General features: G+C 45.8%; 1 protein-coding gene across 6 annotated transcripts in view; it reads left to right on the top strand.

The window, feature by feature from the left end:
• The window catches only part of LOC143208196 (uncharacterized), a 377,481-nt gene that overhangs the window by 344,701 nt on the left and 13,854 nt on the right, over positions 1 to 18,926 (top strand). The window contains exon 1 of one of the 6 annotated variants that reach the window (XM_076422367.1): positions 2 to 11,517. The exons of the other annotated variants lie outside the window; for them this stretch is intronic. Within the exon in view, the coding sequence (XP_076278482.1) occupies positions 11,268 to 11,517 (250 nt within the window). The 5' untranslated portion in view covers positions 2 to 11,267. Of the gene's footprint in view, position 1; positions 11,518 to 18,926 lie in introns of those variants that run through there. 6 annotated transcript variants of the gene reach the window in all.

Here is an 18,926-nt window from a genome sequence, read left to right on the forward strand (position 1 = left end):
AATTCATCCCCTTTGAAAATTCATTATTTCATGCAGTGCCGTAACGAGGGCGTGGCGAAAGAGGCGCCCGCCACGGGCACAACTGGGTTTGGGGCACAAAACAAAGAATACCGACCCGGTCGAGGGTCGCTTGGACGCTGTTGAAATCTTGCAAAAAAATTACAAACTCTCATTACTAGACTGCGGATCTTTATGCGAAATAAAAAATGTTTGCATTGATTGTCAGACACAGGAGCCATATAAAAATTCTATTCTTCTTTTAATTATCTTATTAAGGTGAACCTAATACACCGGTGGCCTTAAATCTTGTTAATACCTCCACTGTTTTAAATTGTACGTGCCCATTTTTGTCATAAATGCATAAAATCTGTAGTCTACTCATTACAAAACACGTATCCAAATCTAGACATAGAATTGAGGATTTTCATAACAATGCCTGTAACAACAGCTTCCTGCAAACGTTCGTGTAGCAAATTAAAAATTGCAAAATCGTTCTTCTATTGGACAAAAGCGATTATATTAATTGAAAGAAAGATGTTGCCAAAACATTAAATTATGACGATATAATAGATGTGTTTGCAAATGAAAAAACGAGAAAAATTACTTTATAAAATATGCTGAACTGTTTTATGCTTTTATTATATTATTCTAACATATGCCTATGTTTCGTATTTCTTTTATTTTGTCGTCATTGAATATGAATAAAAATTTGTTCTTGTTTAGGTTATAGATTGTTTATTCATACAAATACCTTGACAAATACATTATTGTATATACAGGCAAGTCATTTTAATAAAATTTAACTTGTTACATTAAAATTTTTAATTTTTTTGTTATTATTGGGTTACGGGGAGGCGCAATATAGACACTTGCCACAGACGCTTCATACCCTCGTTACGGCACTGATTTCATGTGTTCAAATTCATTGAAATGCTCAAACATGTGCAAGAATGTCATACATTCTCTATCGAAGAATTCCGTCCTACAAATTCGCAGGAATTCTCTGAGGAAAATCTGTGCTAGCGACTTTCCAATTAAAAAAGATACAATAAATTCTGCGGTCACGGTAGACCAGGAACGTATACGGGGACAGTTTTGTGGAGATTCGTTTAAAAAAGCGTAAGAGGGTGTCTCGGGGAGTCCGCAAGCATTTCCGAGCACTCGAATCGAGCGGAATTTCGAATCGTCCGCGATTCCTCCCCGGACTCTGCAGGGCTAATTCCGGGAGTATAGAAGTTTACGTCTCGATAGCTCGTTTTCCCAGCCACTGGGGTATTACACTGGCGGGGCTCTGGTCTCTCTCTCTCTCTCTCTCCCTCACTCTCCCTCCCTCGCGGCAGCAGCAGCCCTGGTCGCAGAAACTCACCCCATCCCAGACGCATTTTCGCCACTTTTACGCTTGGAGGGGCGGAACATTGAAATGGAAGCATCGAGTGGTCGCGTATGGCTGCAGATATTCCGAAATAACCGTATCGGTTTATGCGCCATGGTTCCCCAGGTCCTCTTCCAATGCGCCAGTCACCCATTTGCCTTACAATCCCTGTGTCCATTCGACGATCCTAACTTGTATTGTTCGCCGCTTGACCCCCCACAAGCCTTTAGGGACTCTGCTCGACTTCGATCCGTCGTTCTCTCCGATAGAACTGCCGCCCACGCAACTATCGAACCCAGAATATCTTCATTCCTCACCTGGACACCTGTCCAAGTTGCTACATTACTCCTCACGTGAAGATCTTACATTTTTCGCAGTCCATTCTCTACTGTTTTACATCGCCACAGGAAACGTGAAAGTTTTCTGACACTGATTATCGGAATCCCTGTTTCCTTAATGTACATTCATTAGTGGTAAAGTCGAATTATCGGGAACGTGAATTTTCCGGCCTTTAATTTCTGGGTTTATGTGAGCGAAATTCGTTCGTTAGTCCAGGTAATCTGGCTTTTACCGCGGATGATCTTTTTGACCGCTGTTTAGAAGGTATGCGTGATGGTACTCACGGCCACGGTGATCCTTTATCGAGTTTAATGCACGCGGTTTCGGTTTTCGTCGGTGTGTGAAGGGATGCACCGGTGCGTTTCTGCATCTAGTTTTACGACCACGTGAATTCTGATTCGAACGTATCGCGGTGCTGCTGTAAACTGATACGGTAGAGCTTCAAATTGATAGGGATTCAACGGGCTTAATTAATATCTATAGCACAATGAAATTACTGCCCATCTTCGCAACCATCGCCTAACCGTTTACTTTTATATCCAGTTTGCTTCTTGTTGCTGCATCTTGTTGCATTACGGACGATAAAGATATAAATGCAGCGATAATTTCCGCGGAAAATTTTAATATTGTTGCTCATTTGACGTTTTCATCGCTTGGATTCCTCCTAACGCTGATCTTCCAATTATTTTTGCGAGAAGTATTTTCCCGTGCGTGGTTATGAGGTATCTAACTTATCTTAAATTTCGTGTCTGCTAACACTTGAGCATAAATTCAGTATTTTTATTAGCAGCGAATGGTAGGAAGCGATCAGGGTGATCTCTAGAGATTTAGAGCCGGCTTAAAACAATAATTCGCTACGCGATAATCGTGAAATGAAACTTCCAGATGGTCGACTCGGTATTGATCGAAAAATGTCAGTAATTAATAGCATCGTTGTCGGGTAAACGGCGAGAATGATTTCCATTCGAGATTCCACGGCCGTGTAAGATCGATGCGTTATTTCGTCGGAATGACGCGGGGGATTTTCGCGTAATCGCCGTTTATTTCGAATTGTTCGAACACGGGCAATTATGCAGCATACACGGTGCAGGACAGCGATAAATTTCGCGAACGACCCGGCTCGAGTTGCACACGGGCAATTTTACTGCTGTTTTCGTGCGGTTCGCGTTCCGTACTTTCTTTTTTGAGCGGTCGAACGAGCTGGGGAAGAATCTTTCCAGTGCCTCTCGAGACGCGCCGCGCCGCGCCGGTCGATCTCGAGACGCACGCCCCGAGCGCGGAAAAAGGAAAACCTCGCTTTCTCTCGCGGTGATGGCCGCTCGAAAGTACCCTTTTCTTTGGCGTTCGAATCGTTTTCCGGAGGAAACCGAGAAAACGGAATTTCCACGCGTATGCTAGGTATCTCAACGTATCGGCACCCTCGCCTTTGTGCAACCCGCCCCATTCCGGCAGTATTTTAAAAACGTTTTAACATAATCAGGAGAGAAGTGTGTTAGCTGCGGGGGATGCTGTCTTGACTAACTTCTCGCTCGTGGAAATTCGATACGAGCTCGATACGTGAGAAAACACTCATCGAATATCCGTAAACAATAATTGATTCCTATACATATACAAAATGCGATAAAAAGTATGCTCGTGACAAACATTTTTCGAACATATTACCCATTAAGTAGACGAATATAAATAGTAAATTCCATCCACAGGTAATCTCATCACTAGACTGCGGATCTTTATGCAAAATGAAAATTGTCTGCGTCAATTGCAAGATACAGGAGCTAGATAGATATTTATTTTTTTTTAGGGTTGTAGAATGTTTGAAAATAATGTATACCCTTGATGGTGCCTTGTTCAGTAATTGAGGATCGAGTGTTGAGAATGCCTTTTAGTCTGAGGTGGCAAGTAAAATCGGTGAAAGGAACTTGAGAAATGTCCGCTGAGGTCGAAGATTTTTTTTTAAACAATTTAAACTTTGTTTGAAACAATTTAAGCAAGGTATCGTCCGCATAGAACGATTGACCTGTCTGATAGTAGCATCAATTTGAATTCTGCTATCATTACATTGTAGATATTTATTTCTTTTTCTAATAATATTAATAAAAGCTGGAATTAATATAGGATGGAATTATTTAGGCATTTTTCTTATAAATGCGTAAAGATCCGCAGTCTACTCATCACGCACGATTTAATTAATCCAAGTGAAAATTTCTTCCCGAACGATTTATCCGAATTTCACAGAAGATCGCGTTCCTCGCGTTACGTCGAAGATAAAGATAATGAAACGATTGAATTAATTCGTTATTTTAGATTACTGTTTTATTACGAGGGAGCGTGGCCACGCCCGTAAAATGCCGGGCGATTCATCGAATAATAATTACAGGGATCGATTAAAGCGGGTCGGAGGGGTGCTAACGAGTCGGGTGAGTCACGGGGAAACTGAAAATCGTGCGTAATTGTATCGAATTATAATTTTCCGCGAACAGGTTTCGCGGAATGCTTGAAACGCGCTCATTATCCTAGGCCGGCGAGAGCGGCTCTCGCGGTATCGGCCGGCGTAATTTCCCATTCCCAATTATCTGTATCTCGTCAACGGTACCCTAACCTGGCAGTCGCGGTTGAAAGCGTTGACACACCAGCCCTTATCGCGGGGAATCCTGTAGCCGGGAGGATTTACAGAGGCGAATTTCGCGAATCCTCCCGGGGAAAAAGCCGCTTAATGGTCACAGGCCGATTAAGGGTGACAATCAGCTCGGCTACATAAACTTGATAGTTTACAGCAGCCGATCCGCGGGAAATTTAGTTACCCGTCTTCGTACTGACACGCGTGCAGAGGAGGATAACGGTGTCTATGTACAGGTAGCTTCGCTCAGGTGAACCAGAAAAATTCGCGGAGAACATGCGCCTAACTGGAAGCGATGACGGGAGATGCAGCGCTCGAATGTTGCTGGCTCGTGTTTCTGTGTGCGACGGTAAAATAGAAAATATAATTGCGCTATAATTATACTTCGTTGCGGTTTCCGCGTAAGCTGGCATCGTTATTGGCTCTTTTATGGACAGTTTCCCAGGTACGTTTCATATTTATGGTCGCGCGGACGGAGTTATGATTTCGGGGAGACCCGATCCGCCGCTATCGGCGCCGTTTGCCAGATCGAGTGGGAGTTTTAGGTCTTTTTGCTTCGCGCGATTCAATTGCTCCTGGAAAATGGTTCTCTGTCTACCTAGTCTAGGTAGTCCAGGGTTAAACAGAAAGGGCGCGTCGAAAGATTCACAATTTCCGCACAGCACCCAAATGGACCGACTCAAAGCTGCAATAAAACCTCCAATAACCCGTCTATCGACCGGCCATCAGCGATTCGCATTAGCAGCTAGGTATTCCCTCCATCGCGTCGCTGATTCCGCAGGAGGATACCTCAGGGATGACCCGTGCGCGTAAACTCGCGGATCCATCAATGGGACGGGGTTCGTAGCTTGTTGTCCGGGGAGTAGAGCATAATTCGGGACCGGTTGGAGGCAGGAGGCATGAACGCTGTCGTTCGGCTTCTCTCTCTCTCTTTCTCTCTCATCCATTTATACGTTTCGGTTAAAGTCCCTGAGGGAGCTCGCGCCTTTCACCATTCCGTCGCTTCCTCCTCCCTAGCGAGTCTCTCCTCTAGCGAAGCTAAAAGAGAGCGACAAGAAGAAGTGAGAGACAGAGAGAGAGAGAAGAGAGAGAAGAAGAAGAAGAAGTAGAAGGCTAGGTCCTGGGTCGGGTATCCTGGACCGTGGTCTCCTCTCGCTTCCCCGGCATCCGGCCCCGACGACGAAACCAATAACTAAGGGAAGGAAAAACGGGATAGAAGGCTGGCACGCCGGCAGCATATATATTTCCGCGGCGACGTGGATATATGGCTAGGCGTCGGGACGCGAGCTTCGAGAATGTGTGTGTGTGTGTGTGTGTGTGTGCGTGTACCTTGCCTTTGCCTCTGCCTCTCGCCTCAGCCTCTCCCTCTCTTTTCGAGACTGGTAACTCTAACCCCACGAATTAATATTCCATCCGCGTGGCTTACACCAGTCTCGCAGATTGCCAATGCCGTTTCGCCGCAAGGGAATCGCGCGGGAATCGCACGGGAACTGCAAGGGAACTGCAAAGGAACCGTGAGGGAATCGTACAAGACCCTACGGAAACACCGGGGCAAGGACAAAGAAGAGACAACAGACGCGCAGGATCCGTTTCATTCGTCAACCGGAACAATGCCCACCGGCCCTCGGACCCAAGCCTATCTTACGTATTTCTCTCGACTATGACACACACCGTGGCAAACGAGATTCCGCTGAGAAGCTGCAATCTCGCGACTGATCCGATGAGTTACCGCAGCGAGGGCCGCGACCTTCTTTTTTCGAGGATTCTCGGGGCTAGGGGAAATCGACCGGAGAACCGAGGATCAGTGTAGGATACTGTTATTGTCGCATTTTTGCTTTTTATATATTGCCAGAGGTATCTCTTGGCGAACCGTTCGAGACGTCTGGAAAATGGCACCCACGAATGGCGTGCTGAGAAAATTGTTTAGCGACAAACCCTATAGCTTCAAAAATTCATTCGACAATTGCCAGATACTTTCAGGGAAATTAAAACAGTAGGAATTCAATTCGTGCATTTCGCAGATCCAATCCGTGAATTGGATAGTTAAAGAAATTGTAATCGAAAATAAAATAGTAAATTTTGATGAAAATTGTGTTTATTCGTACAAGTAGTGTAAAGTGCCCAAATATGAACCACTTTCTGTTGGTCATTTTTTGATTATTCGTCCAAAAAATTACCAGATGTAGATGCATTTCCTCTCTATAAGATTCTGGGGTCAAGTTCGTTCAAAAATTGAAACAGCTTGGGAAAAATATTTTTTTTTGAGGTGTGTCATTTGCAGGTTCCAGCGAAAGGGGTTCTTGATATGGTACACCTCGAGTCCCTAATCTGACACCTAGTGCCATATTCGGCACCCAACACAAGAATGTCAATAGCTACACTCATATTAGGGAACCCTTGGTAGTGCCATATTGGGAACTCCACGTGGACTGATAATACTAGCTACTGACAAAGAGAAAATGGATTTCAGCCCAAACCAACAGTTGACAAACATTAATATAAATAAACTGAGACTACAGATATGTCCAAACATTTCAAAATCATTTACCTTCCTCGAATATGATACTGTCGAAAATCTAACCACAAAAATATTCAACACGTGGAGAATGGTGCGAATGCACTGCACACTGTTCATGATTTTCTCACTAGAGTGCGACTTCTCCTTTACAAAATATAGGATAGTGCCATAATAGGGGACTATACCATATTTGGATATTTTACCCTATGTATACGTTTTCGATGGATGATCGTGGCTCGTCTCGTCCTCGGGCTCTGGTTTTCGGAGCGGGTTTCTCCCGACGGCGTGCTCGCAGGGCGTGGCTCAATTACCGTAAACGGCGCTGTTGCGCGGATTATTAAAGAAATCGGCGACCCGCCGCCGCTCCCCGCTTATTACGCAAAGTAACGAACGCCGGGGCTGCTTCCACGGATAAAATAAAAGGCACCCGCGCCTCTGTCGCGAAAACCTGCTCGTATTTCGTTCCGGGAGCCGACAAGATAGTCAGCCGAACGCGAAATGCCAGATTACAGGATTCGCGAGACACTGCATGGACTGTGCACAGTGTACCGCTTATCAAACGAGACACGATGCTTGTCGTGATTATTCGATCGCTTGGGCAATCGACTCGTCGATTATCGGGAATGAAACCACATTGACGTTGCTGCGGAGAAAATGACTGGACTCTTGGTTCATCGAATGTCTTGTACGACTCGTAAGAAAAATCGCGGTGCTACTCGCGGGTTTGAAACTTGCGATTTTGTTAATTAGGATTATCAGATGCTCGGAAGGAAATGGGAATTGATCGTGATAAGATTGTTGAAGATCGAAGCTGAAGCTGGCACAGCTGTGCTGGTTTTCTGCACATTATCATTTTTTATTTGTGTTCATTTCTGTGATTTCTAGCGTCAGTACTCGGTTGTTGAGTTGGTTTCTGCTTCTTGCGATTAATGCAATTTTTACTTTGCGTAAAAATCCGCAGTCCAATTATTTCAGACAATTATCAAGGATCTCCGCTTTACCACTATGATCTCTACAACCAGAAAATGATGGCAACCCCATGAAATTGTCATGGGACGTCTTCCGGGGTCACCGGAGAACAAGCTTGAACTTCCGTTGGAGTTCTACATTGAAATGCATCGCGGCAAGGCGAACCTCCGTCAGACCAAATTCGAGGACTCGAACGTCAGCAAGAGGACCTTGCTTCCAGGCCGCTGGGCACGCAGGATTCGCAGAATCGTGTGTACGACCTCGCCAGTGGTATATTCTCGCATCCCAGAAGAAAGCAGGGAACCGGGGTCACCGAGGACAAAACACGTTCGCAACGAGGACCGTGAAAACGATAACGAGAGCCACGAATGGCGGAGATAAGAGGTCGCGGGGAAAGAAAGAGACAAAGAGAGAAAGAGAGAGAGAGGGGGAATGGTAACGATAAATCTGCCGCAAACCCACGGCAGCACCGTCCCCGATCCTGGAGTTAATGGCTGGCTGTAAACGGATTCGATCGCGGACTAGGTCCTTGGCTACGGCCGTTTTTACCGTGTCGGTTTATTAGCTTGATGCACCCCGAGAAAGGTATTTGTTCTATGCAAATTTATGCGGACACTGTTTGCACGGGGACGATGTGCTTCGCGGAATTGATGCTACGAGCGTCTATTATTGACTCCAACTGTTGAGGCTGCCTTCGGGACTAGCGAGAGAACTTATGCGACACCTGATTACCAATTTCGTTAAATTGTTGAAGAAACAAAAGATCTTTTATCTGGCATGAAAATCGATTACAATGCCTTGAAAAAATGTTGAGCTTTAAGAGAATGGCGCGGACGTCGCCCAAAATGGCGGCGAGACCTCGCACGCCATTAAAAGGTTTTCTCCGGCAGCCCGAGGATCGATCCCCTAAAAGCCTATCGTTAATTTCGCGCGCAAGAAAGGCGAACGAGAAAGGTTTTCGCGGAATTGCCGAAAGTCCCCGAGGCTCATAATTCAGAAGTTGCGCGTCGTAATAATGTATAAGTGGAACACGGCGGTTGGGTCCTTATCGGGGCCCGTTCTGCCGTGGTCCCCGAGCTTTCGGGGACTAATTGAGATCGTATCTTGTTGCTCTTTACGGTGTCTGTTTATGGCGGTTGTCGGTGGCCGGCGCAATGCAAATCGTAAAGCGTTTAGGGGGTCTCGATTCGAGCACCGGAAACGGGGGGCCCCATTTGTTCGATCGTTCAGGGCCCATCTACCAACGAGCATGAGCTCGATGATGGCAACGAAGAGCTTCTGCTTCTGCATACACATCGCTGTTGCCTCTTAAACGGTTTCCCATTCGCGGCGCAAACAGCTGCGTTAACGCGACGGCTTAATGTCTATAATAGTCACCTAAATACGGATTCCAATTTGCCCATAATACCCGCGAACGATCGTCGATACATATTACCGCGCGTAAACGGAGTTTACAAGCCCCTTCGTTATTTACTTAACGCTGTTTTGTTCGCCGCGGCTTTCCGCGAGGCTGTAAAATCGCTGCACGGATCGCCGGCGTGCTGCGAAAATTTTATACCTTGTAATTCGACGAGATAGACAGCGAGCCAGTGTTCGCCTATCTTGTTCCCCCGCGAGTGTAGCCTTTGTCGCTCTCCTGCAATTATTTATTGCGAGGAAATCGATTTAATAAATGTTGTTCGTCGTGTCCGTAATGGAAGATGAATGAAAATGATTTGTTTTGAGAATCCACAAAAAAGTTTTGTCATTTCGAAAGTCGTGATTTTATCTTCGGGAATTGTCCATCGCGCGGCTTAAAATATTCTATAAAAGCGACGGGAAGGAGCGCAGAATTCCGTAGCGGCTCGTCGCTGGCAGGAAGCGTGCGAACTACCCTTTGAAACAATTTGAATCGTTCCCCACGGCGGCGCGGCGGACGGTCTCGAGAAAGTTACTGTGACGGGACTCCGTCGACTGCGGTGCGAAAGTGCGGCCATAAAAATTTCACGTTTTTAAAAAGACAGGGTTGAAGAAAGGCCCTTTGATCTCCACGGGCCTGGCGGAGAGGAGACGGCGACTTTCCTTTTTCCCTGTCCCCGGCGTGCCAGGTCTGCCAGTTTTACTGCGGGGAATATTTTTTGGCCAATGACGGAAGCCTTTCCCTTTTCCGCCGGCGGGATATCTGATCGTGAAAAGTTTCTCTTGTCAGTCCTTTCGGGTTAATCGCCGTCGACGACAAGGTGCTACTACTCTCTGCTCGCTTACGCGGAGAACCAACGAGACTCTCCGGGAACGAGTCTTCTCTCTCCGAGTTGTGTACGTGTCTTGTGATTCGTGCGATCGTGCGCCGTGGCCATAGTGTTCGTAACAGTGACCGAGCGCCTATCGCGTGAATAAAAATTACCGAAAACCCGACGCCCGGCAGTGCGAGACAGATGCGAAAGTGCCCCGATACACGCGATCCGCCGCGATTAGGCGACCTGCGGCCGCAGAACGGATTTATGGCGACCGTATGCTACTCGAAATTATTAGAGGATCGCCGATTTAGATAACTTTATGGCTCAATGAAACGTGTAATCGTTTAAAAGTTTCCTACAGCGCGCCGTTCTTCGGTCGAGCTTCTGCCCGGCATTTTGGAACAATCTATAAATCCCAGACGATTCTACTGCGTTGTTTACACGAGACTTATTGCTTCGATTTATAGATAGCCGTGTAATTATCATATACCTGTTAGTGGTTCTTTAATAGTTCTTTATAGTCGTGTTCTGTAATTTTTTAATGACCTGTCGGTGCTAAATAAGTAATAATTTAGCTGCTAAATAAGTCCTACAATATTTAACATTGAAATTTTATTTATTATCTTGAGTTAAATATATAGTATAGTACAATCTCGGGGAGGGTATTGACAATATCTGCAGGCTGCTTCAAAATTCCAGAGTCCATTCCCTCAGCACATTCCCGAACAAAATAATTTTCCCGAGCGTCCCATTTCCATTTTCTGACGAAAATGCTTAGGGAAGGAAACCGTTGTCAGTCTCGTCCCCCGCAACTACAGAAAACAAATCAATCGTTGCTAACAGATAGCGTGGGAGTGAGGTACATGTAACGAGGAGCTACGCGTCCGTGTAAATTGTCGGGAACGAGGGGTGTGCGGGGGTAGAGGGTTGGTCGCTCGATACTCCCGCACCCCTTTTCGACGTTCACGCCGAGCCGAGCCTGCGAAACGTCAAAGGGAACGCCGAAGGGAAGCCATTGTCGCGGCCAGAGAATTTCTCCTACAGCAGAACAGAGGAAGAAAGAAAGAAAGAGAGAGGGAGAGAGCCCAGCCTCTTCTCGAGGATTCAGGATCGTCTCGATGTGCGGTTCTGCTAGCTGTAAACGGAGAGAACGCACGCTGCACTTCACCGGCTCGTGATTTACAACGGTGCACTGTTTCGAGAGCATGGACATTACGCAGACAATGTCGGGTCAGGATGGATTCGACCAATAAATTACGAGCCCGGTGGGCTGGTCTCTGGAAAACCTCGCTTGGAACCGTGACGTTTGGCCAAGATGAACGACTGCCCACCCCTGCGCAGGGGTGGAGGTGGAAACATGCTTTCCCGATGGCTGCAGAATGGAGAATGCGACGCATTGGTCGTCCGGATTTTAATTGGATAAATTTTAAGCTGGATAAGATGGGCAAAAGTGCCCTTGAGCCGAATGACCGATACTATAAAATAGGTAAGTGCAATTTAACGCAGTGGACAGATTAAAACAATTTTAAAAAAACCCTTGTGCAGAGCATCGAATATGATAACTAGAATGATACAAATATTTTATGAATAAAATGACGCATTGAAAACATACGTCAAAATATTCTGACGAGGAGAAGAACTTTTTGAGCTGGTTTTTAGTGATTTAGGGTTGACGGAGTTTACCGGAGGATTAAAAAACGCGACGAGGGTGGGATCCGGTAATAAAGGTTTGGGAAGACAGTCGGATTCAGAGTGGATTATTTTTAACCCCATCCAGCAGAATATTCGGAGCAGAATGGCATAATTTCTGCTTGATTTATGCTTGCGTAAAAAACAGGAGGATTAGAGGAGGGAAGCTTCCTCCGTTGTTAGCAAGCGACGGCCGCCATAACGGGGGTGAAATCAATATCTCGATGTTCCACGTTTAAAACACCACGCATCGAATACCTCCCTCGCGATATCGCTGCGCGATTGCAATCTGTCAAATTATACGTCTCCAATTCTAAAATAAGTCTCGTCTGTTATCTCAAATTCAGAGCTCATCCCGAGATCCTCTTAAATTACCCTGTAATTCGAGGCGAAGATAAAGCGGCGATGCTAAACAGAACATTTACCGTCTACAGGTCGTTGAAAAAATTAGACTACATTCATCGCGTGCGAATAGCCGAGAATAATTAAAAACTCGTAGCACTTTACAATTCGATAAAAAATACGTTTTCTGCAACTTTGGAGTATCTGATTGAGGTTAAAAGATAATTTTTACTAGAATACAAGCTCGCGAGAAATTTTGCTGAATTTTCTCAGAAAAATGTCCGACTCAACGTCTGTGAAACGACGCACGAAAAAATGCATATTCCAGCCCATGATGGCGGCCGTCGCTCGCCAGCACCGCTCCCACCAGCCATAACTCAATCAGAACCCTCCACCAAAGCGCGCGCGACCGTGCCAATCGAATTTACAAGAACCCATAATAATTTGATTCGCTATCTGACCGATCCTGTATCACACTTGGCATCTTCGCGACATTCTCGCTGCACGCGTTCTTCACTACCTCCTCTCACACAATCAGCCGGACCAATACCAAACCTCCGCATCGACGCTCTCATTAGCAACCATTCGCACTAAAATTCTCTACCGACAGCCTACCACCGCGATTCCACGCAGAAACTCCAATTAATATCCACCTGGCAATCCTCTGCGGAACCAAACGACCACCGGCGTAACGATTTCAGCAGCCAACAAAGTAGCGCGCGAACGTCGGCTGCCGAATATCTGTCCAATTCGCGTTCCTCTAAGCTGCCCCCGGTGAAATATCTACGATAAACATTCCTGACGAGAGCGATCTCTCGTGGATCTTCCGATCGCGGGATACTGAAACACGCCAGTGGTGCATCGAGCCGGTGGTGGACAGTCTCGGAGCATGTCCGCCCCCGTCATAGTTAACAATTTACGCGGACACGTAGCTGCTCGTTACACGCTCTTCCCCTCGACCTTTTTGTTTGCCGCATGTGAACGCGTAATTTTCTTGTCTCTGGGCTCTGGGCTCGACCCGATACCGGTCAGATAGAACGGTTAGATTGTCTTTAACGAGGCCGTTCGGCGAGCACACGCGAACTACAAAGTTGCCAACGCGACCATGCCTGCCCCTCTCTCTCTCTCTTATTCTCTTTCTCTCTTTTTCTCGTCGCTCGCAAATTCTTCCTCGTTCGCCGCATAATTGGCCCCGGCTGCTCGGGTAAATTGCACGCGGCCAGATTACCGGGGACGCGTTCCGAACGCAGCCCCCTTTCTACCACCGCCCCCCAACCCCTCTTCTCAACCCCTTCGTATAAATATTTTCCAGAGCCTGGTTTCTTCTTTGTCCTTTTTTTCGGCCTGATACTACAGGCTCGATCCTCTTCTCTTCTCTTCTCTTCACTTCTCTCCTCTTCTCTCTGTTGCATGGTAACACACAGCCGCCGAGTAATAATAACTGTCGGTAGCGGAAGCTTGATCACTCCAACACGCACGCACGCGCACACACTCACACACCCACTAGACACCGTCGAGCTTTCGGTTATCTGAACGATGTCATCTTCTGCAAGAAAATAAACATCGCGTACGTGCCGCGAGTCGCCGCGAGTAAATTGGACGAGCCGGGCTTTATGGTGTTTTCTCTTCGCGACGAATGGATCCTTCGGGCCCGCTTCGAGGATTATGTTACACTCCGTGCGAGCGCAGAACGAGCTGACTGCTCGTCGCTGCTTGCTTTTTGCTTTTCTTCAGCTCCAGGTGATTAAACAGTTGTTCCGCGATAGATAAGTGGAGGGGAAAGGGATTTTGAAAGGTTTCCTCGAGAACTATTTTTTCAGATTCGTGAATTCATTCCTTAAGTTTTGGAATTTTATTTCGGACTTTCTGCTGTTCGGATTTTAGAAATAATTGTACAGTAAGGAGCATAACTGATTCCACACACTTTAAATCAGAATAACTTTATATGAATGGACCAAACGACTTCAATTTATATGTTAGGCTAGAAGAATTGGTTTAGTAAATGACGTCTATTCAATAAGTTGAAAAAATGCATTTGGTCGGAATTGTGAAAAACAATACTAAAAATTGATTTTTACAACTTTTTTAGCTGGGTCAATAACGAAAATGTAAAAGGCGTGTCTGGTCAACTGGTATCAATTATATACGCTCTGAAAATTTCAGAGCGCAATTCCGTTCAAATGCATTTTTTCAACATATTTTTTATACAGACAAGAATTATAATCTCGGCGCAACGGTTCGATCAATTAAACAACTAAAACTCTTGTCTGTTTTTAAACATTATTACGATCGATAACTTCAATAACATTTATATTTTTTATACATCATTTACTAAACTAATTCTTCTAGCCCTACACACAAATTGAAGTCGTCTCGTCCATTCATAAAAAAGTTGTTCTGATTTAAAGTGTGTGGAATCAGTTATGCTCCTTACTGTACTTACAACAAATAATTGTCTGTTTCGAAAATCTGTCTCTTGTGAAAAGAGACTATTTTACAAACTATAATGACGTGCACACAGATCCACGTCCCACTAAATCATTTATCGCTATGTATGTCTAATTTAAATTTTCGATAAGGAACTCCGTTGAAAGGTTCAACAAAGAGAATAGGAATGCGAGCCTTGACGTAACGGCGAACGTACGCACCGATCAGGTTACACACGACCGAATTTCGATTCCAGAGAATTTCAGGAACTCGAATTTTTCTGCTCTTTCTCTCTCTCTTTTTCTGTGCTGCACCGGCCTCGATTCCTCGGTTCCGCAACTATAATTTTCCCGGGCATTATTCAAGCGTGAACCGCGCAGCTCGGCAAAAGTAGAAACTCGCTGTCGGCCGAAAGATCACTCGGGTTTCTCGATTAATTAACCGAGCCGCCGCTCGTTCGCCTAATTAACAGAACTGCCGATCGAATTGCGGAATCGGAACAGTGAAACTGCCCCCTGGTAATCGACGTTGCGTTTTCACGGAAGCAGAACAAATCCGCGATCATTCTCCTGTGTATCCACTGGAAAATTAACTGAAGAACAAATATACCCGCAATGGCCGTGTGACTCTTAACAATGTTTAATTCGCTGTTGCGTTAGATGTTACTACAAGGTGCGCCACTAGTTTATTAACTGTGCGAAGAATAATTCAACGTACTTACATTTTACAATGTACTACAAATATCAGACCAGTATAACTTATTTCGGAAAAACTGTCACAAGGGACGGATGAGGGTTAATAAAAAACGAAATCGGTCCGCAACCAGTTCGCAAAATCACCCTTCGCCACGCAGAACACGCTATTCGAATGACACAGCAATCTCGCAGCATGACGCGTGTCCCGATTAGCCTGCCCAGCATCCTTTCACGGAACGGAAATATTTACCGGCGATATACGATCGATTCGAGATCCATAAACAACCTATCGATCGACGGTACGACGCCGTTGCAATTAATTCCCCGGACGATATCTCGTCTGAAAAAGTCAATTCGACAGATGACAGGACCCGGCTACCATTGCGGCACTTTTCTCCGTAGCAATGACACCGAGTCATCCTTCGAACGAAACGCAGGATGACTCGTCCTGTTCGCTGTGGAAACCCCGACGCTACATCATCCGCCGTCAATGTTGATCGTTACTTATGCGGGCTCGGGGACTCAATTTATCCGTTTAACGTGAATTATCGCGCGAGGCGACTTCTTCATTAGTTGCTCGAGGGGGGAGTAATTGGCTGACACGTTAATAGAAACGAAGATTGAGGTACTCGACGTCTCATTTATGAAATTCAGCGGTGGAATGGAGACGCCTGCTTTGACTCTTCCGTCGAGTTTTTTATTTCCTTAATTTTATTTCATTAGGTCATCCCGTGGCTAATGCAAATCCACTTTCGTATTTTTAAAAGATGAAATAAGGGGCCGTGATCTCTAGCGGATATTCATGCCGAGTGAAAGTCTCGAGCATTAATTATAGAAGCGGGGCCGAATAAAGAATGTTTCCTCTATTCAATATTTTTTAATAAGTCTAACTCATCTTTGTCACATAAAATCTACACTCCAAAGTACGGAATGTCGTCGATGCAAATTTTTAGTTTTCCACGCTGTCGGTGAAATAAATCGTCGGTGAGGTAAGGGGGTGGCCCGATAAAAATAGTCTTCGAGGATCTTCGTTTATCATGCGATTCGCCGCCGCGATTGCCATCGCGTAATCGCGACGCATTGGTGTTCCGCGTTCTTCTCTTTTCTTGCACTCCTCTATACACATTTCTCGCTCCGCGCGATCCCATCATTTTTATTCGAATTATAAAAACAAACGGCCGGCGATAATCGCGCGAAGACACGCGCGGTATCTTAATACGGCCGCAAATAATACGTAATACGGTTTATGCCCATAATCAACGTTTCATAATGGCACTTAAGCATCCACTTGTTGATACCATTTACGGCCATTGTGCCGCGTTTACATGTGTAAAACGGTCACATCGACGCGCCGCGGCTACAGCACGCACCCCGGTTAACTGTGTCAACGTTAATACCGCATACACACGCACGCCGATTTGCAAACTGTCGACACGCTCTCGAACAAACGAGAAACCGATCGGGAAATTCATTTTCCCGGGGAAAACCGCCCGGGCAAGGTACCGCGACTTCCGTTGTGGTCCTCGACCTTGCCAATTTCGCTTCGTGCTGCTCCCGGTGCTCGGGACGTTCCGTTTCCGATTTTGAAGCGATCTTTTCGAAATTGTTGCATCTCTCGATTCACTATTTTTCGTTGCTTTTATTCAGATCTATCGGCCCGGGAATACACATTCGCAGGGAAGAGATTGAGGAAATGAAAGACTTTTTTACCGTTACAGAGGAAGTTAAATAACACTCATGCATTTTTAGCAGTTAATGCTGTAGGATTTGCACTCCTTTGGGCTAACAGTTGAGCGACATCCGCCGGAAACTGGTGGACGACATTCACCCAGTTCGTGCAATCTTGGTACCTTGACATCGTTGGACCGAGTTGAATCGTCAGTGGATTCTGACGAGCGGATCGTAAACCGCGATAATTAAATCGCGCATCGAATGGAATCGAATCGCGAGCAAACAAGAGCCGAAGGGTTCGGAATGTTAGGTGGAAAAGATAATTTCCATAGATCCCAGAGCTCTCTGCGGAGGGCAGAGATCCCTATCCCGGAGAGCGTAATAACACCGGGGGCCAAGTTTCCGTCATAGCTGCGGCGATAAGGGTGTGGGAGTTAAGAAAAGAGCATTACTTTCGTAGTAAACACACAAATATTTCTGGAACAATGGAAAGCAGCCGAATCGTTCGGGATTCGGTCCGGGGCGAAGCTCGGCCGCGCCCGCCCGCCCGGGGGATAGAAATGTTTTGCAGCTTTCGAACTTATCTCTTTGTTTTCTCCCGTGGCATTCCGCTACCAAGACCTCTCTCGGTCCGAGATTTTGGCACTAGTTGCCACCGACCGCAATTTCTCAAGAAATCTGCTTATCGGTGGCCTCGAACGAGGAATCGCGACGATCTCGAATTTTATTCCAACCATCCTTGCCGTCCCCCTTTTACGCCATCCTTCCAATAGAATCCGGAGCACTTTGCCAAACCTAAATCCTCGGCCGTACTTTGCTTTCTCGAAACAAGAGGTATGTATTCAACATAATTCTTTTACTAGCTGCCACTATTATTTTGGAGGAAGTGATACGACACCGTGATAAACAACCTCGCCATCCTCTTGTGTTGTGCTACTATTTTGGCTGCCTGGAGCTTTGTACTAAACGACGAACTAACTTCATACAGAAGGGAAATTATTCATTTAAGTCTCGATTGAATTATTTAAGATGGTCTTAAAATTAGTGCGAAGAATATTTTATACGAATATTTCAAGAGAACACTGCGTACACTATCTTACATCATCCTGTAAAAATAACAAAACGATAATAAACGTAAAAATTAGGGGTGGGCCATTGGGGGATGAAACAAGCAATCCCTGTCAAATAAATAATTAAGGGACAAAACGAGAACGGGAACGATAGCTGCGAAAACTAAGTCTGCAGATTCTCCGGAGGTCGAAACGCGTTTTAAACAGTGTAAAACGCGATTGGATCGAAAAACGTCGAAAACTGGAGTCACGGTGAACGGTAGTTTCGCAAAACCGAGGGGATAAGGTGTTAAAACTAACGGCGTCTGTTCTATTCGCTATTAAGTAACGCGGAGGGAAGTTCGGCCATTAGGAAAGGGCGTACGACCATTCGGTTTTCCAAAATGGTGGTTCACGTATCAGGACCGAAACGGGTGAAACAATATTCGAGTTTGGTGGTGTTCGTTCCGAGAGAAGCGAGGGAGAAAGAGAGAGAAACTCTCTCTTCCTCTCTCTCTCGGTGCGCTCGCGGCATCTAGATTCCGATGAACAGGCGAGCTGCGATGGCGTATTGATCTTTTTAGTGGCGTACCGTCTCCACAGACGCAATCCAACTGCTGCTGCAGACTAAAGGTCTACATTTCCCTCGAGACGGATACTAGTTTCGCTATTCCTATAACACACAATTTGGCCAGGGAATATTGCGCCCGCGACTACCACCACGCGAACAACCCCATCTCTCTCTCTCTCACTCTCTCTCTGTCTCTCTCTCTCTGTCTCTCTGTTACACACAAGCATCGTGGTACATGTGCACCGATAAAACACGCAGAACGCGTTCGTCCTGTTGTCATCCGATGCGAGAGGGAGCTCGGGATCCATTTAGTACGTACACAATGGTAACAAGCACATGGACGTAGGAAAACAGAGAGTCGGGGCTACAGTTCGAAGGTTCGAAAAGGCTCCCGCAAGGATTTCTATGCACTCTTTCGAAATTCACTAAATATAGCTTCCCTAGAACCGAG

Source organism: Lasioglossum baleicum, chromosome 4 (assembly GCF_051020765.1).
Source record: "Lasioglossum baleicum chromosome 4, iyLasBale1, whole genome shotgun sequence".
In the NCBI taxonomy this organism is placed as follows: domain Eukaryota; kingdom Metazoa; phylum Arthropoda; class Insecta; order Hymenoptera; family Halictidae; genus Lasioglossum; species Lasioglossum baleicum.